Below are 11,820 nucleotides of genomic sequence, written 5' to 3'. Positions count from 1 at the left end.
CTTTCCAGGGTGAGTGTAGTGGTACCCCAAGGGATATTCAAAGGGTGTAAACCACTCCAAAATTTTTCTATTTTATTTTACTTTTGGCTCTTACTATCTTGGTGGGGCTTGCAGTACTGGATGCTCCAACTCACACAAGTCTTTGAACTTTGAAGAGATAAAGAAAGAGGTTCTTTTCTTTATAACCAATTCATCTATGGTTGGGTCGTACTCTAAAGCATATTTTCATTTCATTTACTGAAGGAAGCTAAAGCTTTAAGGTCTGTCGGGCAGTTTTCATTTATGTACCCGTGAAAAACAAGAAGCTTCATCCTCTTGGACTTGGTGCAATGCCTTCTAGATCTCTTTTTCTTGGTTGCTAATAATTTATACACCTCTCTCTTGCAAAAACATTTTCAGAGTTAATTTAAACTTTACGGGTTTTGATATAAAACTTGTACTCCTCCGTGATTCATGTATGTTTGGATTGAGGGCAGGATTTTTTTCTAGGGGGCTAGTAGTGGTGGAACTAGAAATTTATCATGGGGGCAAGTAAAAAAATAAAATAATATATATATATATATATTTTTATATGTGCAACTTTCATATTATATACATTACACAATAATCTAAAATAGTATTCTAAATGTAATTTAGTATAAATATCGGTAAGAAAACAACCATTGAATGCATAAACAAATATAATTAAATAACTATTAATACATGTGATCAATCTCTTGGGATTAGACAAACGGTAAATGTGAAACAAAGAAGAAAAAAAAAAAAAACTGATATAAGTTTTAACTTTTGAAGTGTATGACTTCTTAACCGTACACGTGGTCAATCTTTTGAAATTGTAGCAAACACTAAAAACCTTTTTGGATTTGGAAATCTATAGGGCATTTATCAAACTACTTGATCAAATAGAGAGAAAAACTAAAAAACCGTAGAAGGGAAAAAGAAAGATAGAGAGAATGAGAAAAGAATCACAGATATAGATACAGATCTGTTATTTGTAACAGTGATGTATTTTTTTTTGTTGATGAAGAATAAAAGTGCAGAGAAAAATAACAATATTTTGCTGTTAATGGAAAAGTAAGCCAAAGTCTTGGAATTTTTTTTTTTTTTTTTAATGAATGAACAAAAAATTGAAACAATTTTTTTTTTCTTTCTTATAAAATTAAATATTTTAATAGTAGAACTATTGCCACAACACTTTCACAATAAAACTTAGGTGACAAGTTGTTAAAGGTATGAAAAAAGTGATGCTAGTTGTGGGTCCTAATTAAAATCAGTTACAACTTGCCATTTAACCTTTATTGTTAAATTATTGTGAAAATATTATGCAAGTAGCATTAAGATGATTATATTCAAACTTATACTAGCTAGGTTTAAACAAAATTTAGGGCCAAGGGTTCAAAATTTTATTTTAGAGGGGCTAAAAAAATTTATTAAAAATTATATATATATAATATTATGGCCAGGTCAGGGGTTCGTTTGAACCCCCTGGCCTTAAGGTAAAGCCGCCATTGGAAAAAAAAAGTAGAGTAGACTAAAGTAGAGTAAAAATAACCTAAAAAAATTAGTCTATTTTTAGCATACTTTACTTCCTTTTACTCCTTCTTCCTCCTCCTCAATGCAAATGGGAATTACGATTTCATTTTCATACAAAATCCCTCTCTCTCTCTCTCTCTCTCTATATATATATATATATATATATATGGTTGCATCTGGATGAATCCTATTTGGCCTCTCAAACTTTCATATTTTGTATAAACCTATATAAAAGAACTTATTCAATTTGATCCCCTTATTATAGACGTGTATTTCTACGCAAAAATGAAGGAGATCCTCAAAGAGTTGGCAATCTACCTAATTTGTGTAGGGTATTTGTGTTAGAGTCTGCAAGGATCATTGAAACTCACGATTAGAATCGTTGTAGACAAAGAAAGGAAAAAGGCAAGAATTAAATACTAATATCCTTTGAAGACAAAAGAAAAAGAAAAAGCAAGAAATAGGAGAGATAAAGAGAGAGAATGGGACCTACATGTAAAAAAAGGAGCAAATTTGTTGCTTATATATATAATTCATTTATGGGATAGTTTGGATTGTGGAGACATCAAATTTAGATTTCTTCTATCAAAGTGGCCAAATTAAAGGTGTTTGGTGCCTTCGTTTCATTTTCAGTGGCATGACAAAGTTATATTGTTTTAGAAGGTACTATACTCTCTCTCTGTCTGAAGGGTTATTCCATTCTTTATTATCTGTAATGATTTAATATGTGTTTCGCCATTTTTTGTTAGAGTTTAAATTAATTAAGTTGTGATAACATTTCATAACAAAGAATCTTGAGCATCACTAACTTTTTCTAGTTCTATTGATAAGGAGAACTTGAGTCCAAATCTCTCTAATTTCAACGCTCACTTGATGTAAGCCAAAAAGGATAATGTCTATGCTATGCAATATTTTAATTCTTTTATTTTCAGAAAATAACAGTTTCATCCATATCAAAATAATCACACTATTCCTATTTTTCACTTTCTCTTTCAATTATATATATATATATATATATATATATATTAAAATAATGAAATGTAAAATAGTGAGTTCTCTAAAATTTATATGGTATAAAATTAAAAGATCAACCAAAATTTAATGTCTTTAGTTTTGTATATATTATTATAGATAATAAGTTTTGGTTAAGTATAAGAATGTTACATGGGTCAATTAGTGAGTGGGGTTGGAGGATTTTTTGGACCCAACTCGAACTTGTTAGGTTAAGAACTTCCCGACCCAACCCATCACATGTGTAGAGATCAACTTAACTAACCGACATGGGTTGGATTGAGTGGGTTGAATTGGTGGATTGTGATTATATGTTTCATGCCTTATAAAAAAAATTAGATTTTCATTAATTATTTATTTTTTTAATAATAAATAATTATAATTCACATCATATACCTAATTTATATTGCAAATGTTCAAATTCATCAAAAATAAAGAATTACATTAAATAATGTAATTAAATTCATAAAAAATAATTCTTAAACAACCAAAATAAATCAAAACAAGATAATAAAATAAACTCATATATGTGATGGGTAGGGATGGTTAGATGGGCTTAAAAAATTATCAACCTAAATCCAACTCAACCCAAGAATCAAAATAAAATTTCAATCTAACCTAATTCATGAATACCAACTCGAGAGGTCAGGTTGGGTTGGTTTTATTAGGCTAATGTTTGATGCATAACCCAGGTCAGGTTGAGTTGGTTTTATTAGGCTAGTGTTTGATGCATAACCAAGTTAAATATATAAGATAAACTAGAACTCACCTAGCATGTAGTTTTTTAGCCAAAAAAGTGGCGTGTAGTTAATTTCATTAAACAACAAAACAGCTAACATTGGTTATTTGAACCCTTTTTTATTTTTCCTTACAGCCAATTATATTGTATCACATGGATTTTTATTTTTATTTTTTTTTTGAGATAGTTAATGCTATCTTTTGGGAATTATCTTGGAAATTGATCTTAACAACTCTTTGTTGCCCTCCAATGGTCCTAACTCCTAAGTCTTCGCTAAGATAGTAAGATGACAATGATATTTAGTTTTGGTTCTTTTTAAACTAAATGCCGCGCGCTAGCAACTCCATAACTAGTTTAAGGGGCTAATTCATACTTTCATGCATAGAAAGATTATTATGAGTTTTTGTTGATGTTATTATCAACATCATCAATGGTTTTTCATAAATTGGTAATTTACTTGAGTTACTTGAGTTAGGAAAAAAAAGTTAGGGGAAGACAAAAGCCTATTTCTGTACCTAGGGTAAATTAGAGTTCATTTTGAATTATTGGTTAGATGGAGAGATGTAGGTTACCTATTTTTTAACAAATAGAGCATTTGCATTAATCAATGCAAAATAAAATTTTAGGCATTTAAAATCACCCAAAAATCAAGTTAAAAATGTGTAAATTTACAAAGTTGCCATAATAATTGTGTAAATTTATACTGAACTATTCATTTTGCATATAGTTTTTTATTCTTTCATTACGTATCCCAAAGGTGAAAAAAGAGGGTGGATGATGGTTATTGTATATGAAGAAAGAGAAATAATTAAAAATATCAAGAAAAATTGATATTTTAATATAACGTAGTGTAAAATAGATAATTAAATATGAGATGTTATGAAAAGTGTGTATGTAAAATAGAAAAAATAGATTCTTATGCTAAGATAGATGAAATGTTTTGCATGAGCTGATATGAATGTTTAGCTAAAGGAGGTTAGTGAGCATTTATATTAGTCTGTGTATAACAGAAAAATGTGTAGAATTTACATAGTTTTTTCTAAAAATGTCCCATATCAGTTCGTGTATAATTGTGTAAATTTATAAGTTTGCGAAAATAAATTTACACTAACACTATTCATTTTGTATTTAGTTGTTTATTTATTTATTTATTTTTTATGTATCTCAATAATAGAGGAAGAGAGTGGATAATGGTTATTATGTGTGAAGAAAGAAAAACAATTAAAAAAATCAAGAAATTGATATTTTAATAAAATGTAGTATAAAATAGATAATCTGTTGTGTTGTGTTTTGAAAAGTGAATATGTAAAATAGAAAAAAAAATTGTTTTTTTAATGCTAAAATAGGTAGGAGTTTTTGTATGACCTGATGCAAATGCAAGATCAATATATTAAATATATTAAAGGAGGAAACTGGTGGATTTTGAAACTAAAAGATTTGAAATGTAAGCTCCAATAAACTTCAAGGAGATTTTTGTAGTTTTATCTATAAAAAAACACAAACACACACAAACTGTACATGATACATTATACAATAAGAAATGCTTACTGAGTAGACCACAATATGTGGTAATCATGTTTAACGCTGAGGAGCATTGTTAAGATTACTTTTATTTTAAATTTTTATTCAGGAAGAGGTTCTTACCTCCTAGCATGAAATTCAAAGGGCAACGAAGCTCCCTAAAGCTGGTAAATAATGGGAACTATCTATTTAATATTTTTAATCCTAGTGAATGTTGTTTTGTCATCAGGAAAATCAGAGAGTGAAGTTTACAGATGGAAGAAATGAAGTCAGTAAAGACAGAAATTCGAAGGGGAGCAAGTTCATCAATTGAAATTCAACATCAATGTACACACGTGGTAACTGAAATTCAAGAAATGTTAAAACGTTTGGAGCCCCCCTTATCACTTGAGAGTTGCATCTATAGGGTTCCTGATTATCTTCGCAAATTGAAGGAAGAACACTACACTCCTCAGGTTATTTCAATAGGGCCCTTTCACCATGATGCCAATGACAAATTGCATACCATGGAACAACGCAAATTGAGATACCTCAAGTATTTCATTGAACGTGTTGAGAATTTTGATATAAGCTTGGAGGATTTAGTGAGGATTATAAAGGAGAACGAAGAAAGCATTCGATGTTGTTATGCTGAGACCATCCACCTTGACAGTGATCATTTTGTAAAGATTATTACAATGGATGCCATCTTCATTCTTGAGTTGTTCTGGAGAGACTACTTCAATGATTGGACGAGTGAAGACAATGGTGCAGGTATAGAAACATGGTTGACGAGTGCTATAAGGTTTGACTTGATTTTACTTGAAAATCAAATTCCATTCTTTATTTTGGAGAAACTATTTGACCATGCCTTTGCCTCTCACCCAAGCTACTCCAGGTCCTTAATTCAAGTCATGACATTTTACTACTTTGATTATTACAACACTCAACGCAAAAGTTATAGTCCCCATTTGAAAATGAAACACTTTCTCGATTTGCTTAGAACCTTTTGGCTACCTCCATCCGAAAGGATACCAAAAAGAGGCAATGACGTAATTAAACATTTGCATTCTGCAACCCAATTGCATGAGGCGGGATTGTCGTTTAAGAAAGATTCAAGCAGTTGCTTATTAGATATAAAATTCACAAAGGGAGCCTTGAGAATGCCACCTTTAACATTAGACAATTCAAGTGAAATTATTATCCGAAACCTTTTGGCTTTGGAGCAATGTCATTATCCAGATAAAGCATACATTACCGATTATTTTATCCTATTTGGTTTCCTTATTAACACTAACAAAGATGTGAATTTACTTGTTCGAAAGGGGGTCATGCTTAATTTGCTAGGCAACAGCGATGAAGCTAGAAATTTGGCGAACAGTCTTGTCGAGAATGTGATATATGTCAACATGAACTCCGATTTTTATCGAGTCTGCAAAGAGTTGGTGACGTTCTATGAGAAACCTTGGAATAGGTGGCAGGCAACTTTGAGACGTGATTATTTTAGTAGTCCTTGGAGTATTGCTTCTACAGTTGTTGCTTTCATCTTCTTGGTGCTTACTTTACTACAAACTATATATACAATAAAAGGGTAAAACAATAGGTTCAAATCCTATGAGCATTGATAAATATTATTTGGATTATTGCTTGTTATTTCGTTGTATTAATATATTGTTCTGTTTTTGTGTTTTTTTTTTTTTTTTGGAGAAATTGTTTCATTGTATTGTTAATTAATTTGTTATTACGATGATTAAAAACTGAACTTGCGATTATAAAATACTAGACTTGTTTTATTATACTTTTTTTTTCTTAGACATAGTTTAACTATAAAATTAGTTGTAGTTTAAGGTTGCAAACTGCTCTAATAAACTGAAATTTGAAAAAAATGACATGTACATTGTACATGATTACTTAAGTAAACTTAACCTAATTAACCCTAATTAACCACACCACCTATTAGAAAAATAAAAAGAAAAACTAAAAAACTTAAACCCTTATACGTATAAAAGACTTGGGCTTTAGGCTTCACTCTTCTGTTAGATTAAGTTTCATACTCTTAAATGTCTTATTTTAAATCTCATATTTGATATTTTCATTATTGTGTAAAAAAAAAAACCCCCCACTTATGATCCCAAATGTAAAATATACCCTTAAAGTTTGGAGGTATTTGGAATATCTTAACGTTTTAGAATTTGAATTTTACACATTAATGATATTAATATGTCTTTTTGATTATTAACCCCATTGTCAAGTTTTTGTTGATATGATTAAGTGAAACATCGGTTTGCCACTTATTAAATGATGACACATGTTATTAATTATTCCATATCATTAATTATTAAATTTTCAAAGAATTAAAATTAATCCTAAAAAAAATTAAATTAACTAAATTAAATTACTTATCTTTTCTACATTTTATGAAATGAACAAATTGAGTATTGTCCCCAGAAAATGAAAACTGTCTCTCAACCAAAAAAAAAAAAAAAAAAAAAAAAAAAAAAACCTCGAATCATACTTTTTCAAAGTTAAAAATGCGCCAAACACCAAATTAATAGATGACCAAACACCAGCCATCACCGACTGAGGCTCTGAATGTGCCTAACTCACTCGTTCTCCCTCTACATAACTCGATCGGTTAGACCTTCATTCTCTCTTTCATCAGACTCAGCCCCTCCATGATGTAGAGGTTATTAAATTCGCAAATAGGAGCAAGTTGTGACAGTTGGGATTTGGGTGTTTGGATTTCACTTCAGCATGAGTTTGGTTATTTCAACTGATGTGGGAACGAATTTGTGCCATGGAGCTTTCATTAGAACAAGAACACAACATTTACATCAAGGCTAGCTGCAGTTTCAAACTTACTTCAGTAACACGGGTTTGGTTCTCTAATTCTAATTGGTTTTCAATTCATAGCACTGCTAACTGGAACGATACACCCCTGAACAATCTTACACAGCATACAATGGTATTAATTTTTCATCTGAGTTTTTTGAATCTTTGTTTCCAAAGCAAATTTTGATTTTCTTGGAAAATTTTGGAATGCCCAGAATTATTGAAATTATTTTAATTTGTAATTTTGTATATTCTATAGTATTTATTTTAATTTTTTAAAAGTTACTTAATTATGTGTAATTGTTAAACCCACGTGGCATGCCTTCATTGGAGCAACTGCCACATGTGGCATGTTGATTTGTTATTTAACAGACACATCAGCAAAAAAAACCAACTAAGAGGTAATAATCAAAACAAATTATAATGTTAGGTTGTAAAATTTAAATTTTAAAACTTTAAAATATAAAATCCGAATACCCTAAATTTCAAGGGTATAGTTTGCATTTTACCAAAAAAAAAAAAAAAAACTTATAGTTTAATCCTTGTGTCAGATTAAATTTCATATTTTTAAGTCCCATATTTGATATTTTCATTATTATTGTGTCAAACAAAGCCCCACCTATATATCTTCTCAAGTGTTCAGCACAATAATGAAAGTACAATAATGAAAGTGTGGAGTTTGAAGTACTGTCACATTTGAAAATGTGGGTTTTGAAGTTTCACAAAGATAAAATAATAATCTTTATTGGACTTCCCCTACGTTTTTTTAATAGCCCTTTTTACTTTAAATTTAGGCTAAAATTCAATTAATTCTACTCATTTGTTCTTCAGTTGCTAAATTAATTCCTAAGGTTTCACTTTAGACAATATAGTCCCTTATTTTTGTCAGGAGAAGTCAATAAAATCCTTTTATTAAAGTTTGTTAAGTAGGATTGTTAAACACTTAAAACGCACTATTTAAGCCCAATATTTCACTTAAAAATATCAAAAATAAGGCCTTTAAAATCACAAACGCAACACTCAAAGAACAAAAATGACCACTAATTCTTACCCAGGCCACCTGCGTCAACTGTCAACCCACCCACACAGAGACACCCACTTTTCAGCATTGTAGGTTCATCTCATAACGATGGATGGGGATTAAAAAACCTTGGTTTTCCAAATAAAGGAGACTAGGCAATGCTTATCTCTTGGTTTTGACATTGCTATGTATGTCACATAAGTTAATATATTATTCGGTACAATTAATGTATACACAATGGCTTTTAACAGAGGTCGTATCATGTATGTCACACCGATTTCAAAAGGAAGTAAAAAAAAAATCGAAGGATTTATTTAAGTTAATTTAATTGTTAAGGATTAAAATGAAAATTTAATAAAAATAATGCTAAAATATTTTTTTAATGAATTTTTTCTATTTAATTTTCCAGATCATTGTATTATTATAATAATACAATGATTATTGTAAATGTTTTTGATAGATTCACATCCTCTAGATTTCTTAGCGTACTCTATCAAATAGATTTCCTTAAATTTCTTTAATGATTTAATGATCTAGATTCTGCCATGTCAGCATTTTACTAACAATGATCTTAATTGTTTTGTTTGCAATATTATTTTATTATCTTAAGAATATTGTTAGTGGAATGCTGACATGACAGAATCTAGACCATTAAATCATTAATCATTAAAAAGTAGTTAGGATTTAAGGAAATCTATTAGTAGAGTACCCTAAAAAATCTAGATGATCCGAATCCGTTTTTGAGATATATATATATATATATATATTTTTGGTAGTATGTTTTTGCCAGATCATTGTAGTCAATAAATTTGTTTTGCTGCTTTGCTGAATTTATGTGACAAATTCAATTAACGCTCTCTTTTTGTCTCTCTCGGCAAGTTTTATTAAGACGTGGAATCAATATATGCTGCTTGTGGTACAGTCATATGTTATTCGATTTTTCCGTTATACATGTACAATCTTTTTATTTTTTTATTTTTAATCTAATATTTTCTTTATCTAATAAAATGGGACAATCACTATGAAAAATACACATCTAATCCAAAGCCCTCTTAAAAAGAAGAGTATTTGAATGACAAAACTATATTCAGCTATAAGGCCTTGCTAAAATTGACAACTTAAATGTAAAGAGCTAGATGGGAGTTAATATGAAAAATAAATAGTTAGTCAAATGTGTAGTAATCCTACATTGAAAAATAAGAGACTTCTTTATTATTTTTAAATATAAAGATTAATGAAATATTGTGTTAGATACATGGGCATGGGAAAGGTAAAAGGAGAAGGTGTCCAAAAAGTGTTGTGTAATTTCTTCTAAATAAATATTATTTATAATTTTTATTATTCAATTTATCTTGTATTACTTCCTCTCTTTTTTTTCTTTTTTTTAATGTTTGCACCGATTGAAGATCTTATCGGTGTTTAGGGATAAGTGTTTGATGTAGAATAAATATCCTTGCATAATTTTCTTGAGAAGCTGGATATTTAGATGTTAAGAGGGTGGAGCATGTAATTAAATTTTTTTGTCCGTTATTGATTATTTTCAAACTTAAATTTAGTTATTTTGTTTGGGTAATTTGGTCTTTTATGATGTTGTAAGAAATTTAAGTATATTTTTGTAACTTTTTATTTTCAAAGAAAACGGTAAAAATCCTAAAAGACTCTTAAAAATATGTATTTTTTTAGACTGGTTTTCTGAGAATGTCTCAAATTTCTAATGGGTTCTAGATTTATTTTTCCTTGATTTGTCGAGGCTTCGTTAAGCTAGAACTATGTCTAGCTTATTGCTTTTCGTTCTGCTTGAAACTCTTTAGCTTTATCTTGAAAGATAGCCATTCTTTATTTGTTTTCCAGATGAGAGGAGGTCCTTTTTAGGATGAGTACTCCTAACCTTTTTACACTTTACGTTGTTATATATATATATATATATATATATATATATATATTTTGCTGTTTTATTTTACTTTTACGTGATTTGCATTGCAGGCATGAAACACACCAGTACTCTTCATTGAAAAGTTTGTTTGGAATAATATGAACAAGCAATTCTTGGTGGGGCTTACGGTGGATGCCACGATCTCCAACCTCTCGCACAAGTCTTTCAACTTTGAAGACCAGATAAAGAAGGAGGCTCTTTTCTTTGTAAACAATCCATCTATTAATTTGTTTGGGGCCGAATCGTACAGCAGAGTTTCATTTCATTCACACTAAAGGTGCTCAAAGGTCTGTGTGGCAATTTTTCATTTATGTAATTAATGTAGCAGTGAAAACAAGCTTGATCTTTTTGGACTAGCTAGGTTCGATACTTTCTTCTCTCTTTCTCTTGCACTTGCGGTTATTTATAACTTATACACCTCTGTTTTGCAAACATGCAAATGTAACGTAAACTTCACAGCTTTTGATAAAGCTCAAATTTTTTTTTTTTTTTTTTTTGAGAAACTGATAAAGCTCAAATTGATAATAAATTAATAACTATATATATACTTATAGACCGCTAATTCATCTAGCTATATAGGCATAAAATGTATGATTGTATTTTGACACAAAATCTTAGGATATGTTTGGTAACTGTTTTTTTTCCTTATTTTTTGTTTTCAAAAATGATTTTCTATTTGTGAGACTAAAAAATTTGTTTGGCAACTCAAAATGGACAAAAAACAAAAACTGTTCTTAAAACTTAATTTGTGAAAGAAACTGAAAACATGCAAAATACTGTTTTCAGTTTCTAATTTTTAAAAGTCAATGAAAACACATATTTAATTTAATGAATCTGTTTCATTTAATGAGTTAGTATTAGAGTTCAAATCTTAGTAATAACATATTTTAGTATTTTCTATTTTTTTCTTCAAAAAACTATATTTTTAATTTCAACTAACCAAACATGTTTTTTATTTCAAAAATACAAGAAAATTGTCTTCTTGTTTATATTTCCAAATTTTTTTTTGAAATTAATAGAAAACAAAAACTGTTACCAAACATAACCTTAAGTTTTAAACTTTGACTTTTGAGAATATTACTCTAGTTAGCTTAATTGATAAAATTAATCTTTTCTAGCCAAATGAGATATCTGAGGTTCAATTAATTATCTCACCTACACCGATGAAGCGAACTTATCAAATTTTTTTTTTTTTTTTTACTTTTATTTTTCTTTTTCTTATTTCTTAGATTTCAACGGCATAGCATTTTA

General features: G+C 29.3%; 1 protein-coding gene across 1 annotated transcript; it reads left to right on the top strand.

Moving 5' to 3' along the window:
* Window positions 1–2,104: 2,104 nt before the first annotated feature.
* LOC115977655 (UPF0481 protein At3g47200-like) lies at window positions 2,105–6,386 on the top strand. The gene is made up of 2 exons (XM_031099666.1): window positions 2,105–2,196; window positions 5,034–6,386. Exon 2 carries the CDS (start codon window positions 5,059–5,061, stop codon window positions 6,376–6,378), a length of 1,320 nt encoding a protein of 439 aa, XP_030955526.1. The 5' UTR covers window positions 2,105–2,196; window positions 5,034–5,058; the 3' UTR covers window positions 6,379–6,386.
* Window positions 6,387–11,820: the final 5,434 nt, after the last annotated feature.

The sequence above is a fragment of the Quercus lobata genome, chromosome 2 (genome assembly GCF_001633185.2).
Source record: "Quercus lobata isolate SW786 chromosome 2, ValleyOak3.0 Primary Assembly, whole genome shotgun sequence".
In the NCBI taxonomy this organism is placed as follows: domain Eukaryota; kingdom Viridiplantae; phylum Streptophyta; class Magnoliopsida; order Fagales; family Fagaceae; genus Quercus; species Quercus lobata.
The sequence above is the reverse complement of the archived record's forward strand: the minus strand, read 5'-3'. Positions and strand labels throughout refer to the sequence as shown.

Excerpts from the sequence above, each read along its gene's own strand:
- LOC115977655 (XM_031099666.1), top strand. The coding sequence starts at position 5,059 with ATGGAAGAAATGAAGTCAGTAAAGACAGAAATTCGAAGGGGAGCAAGT.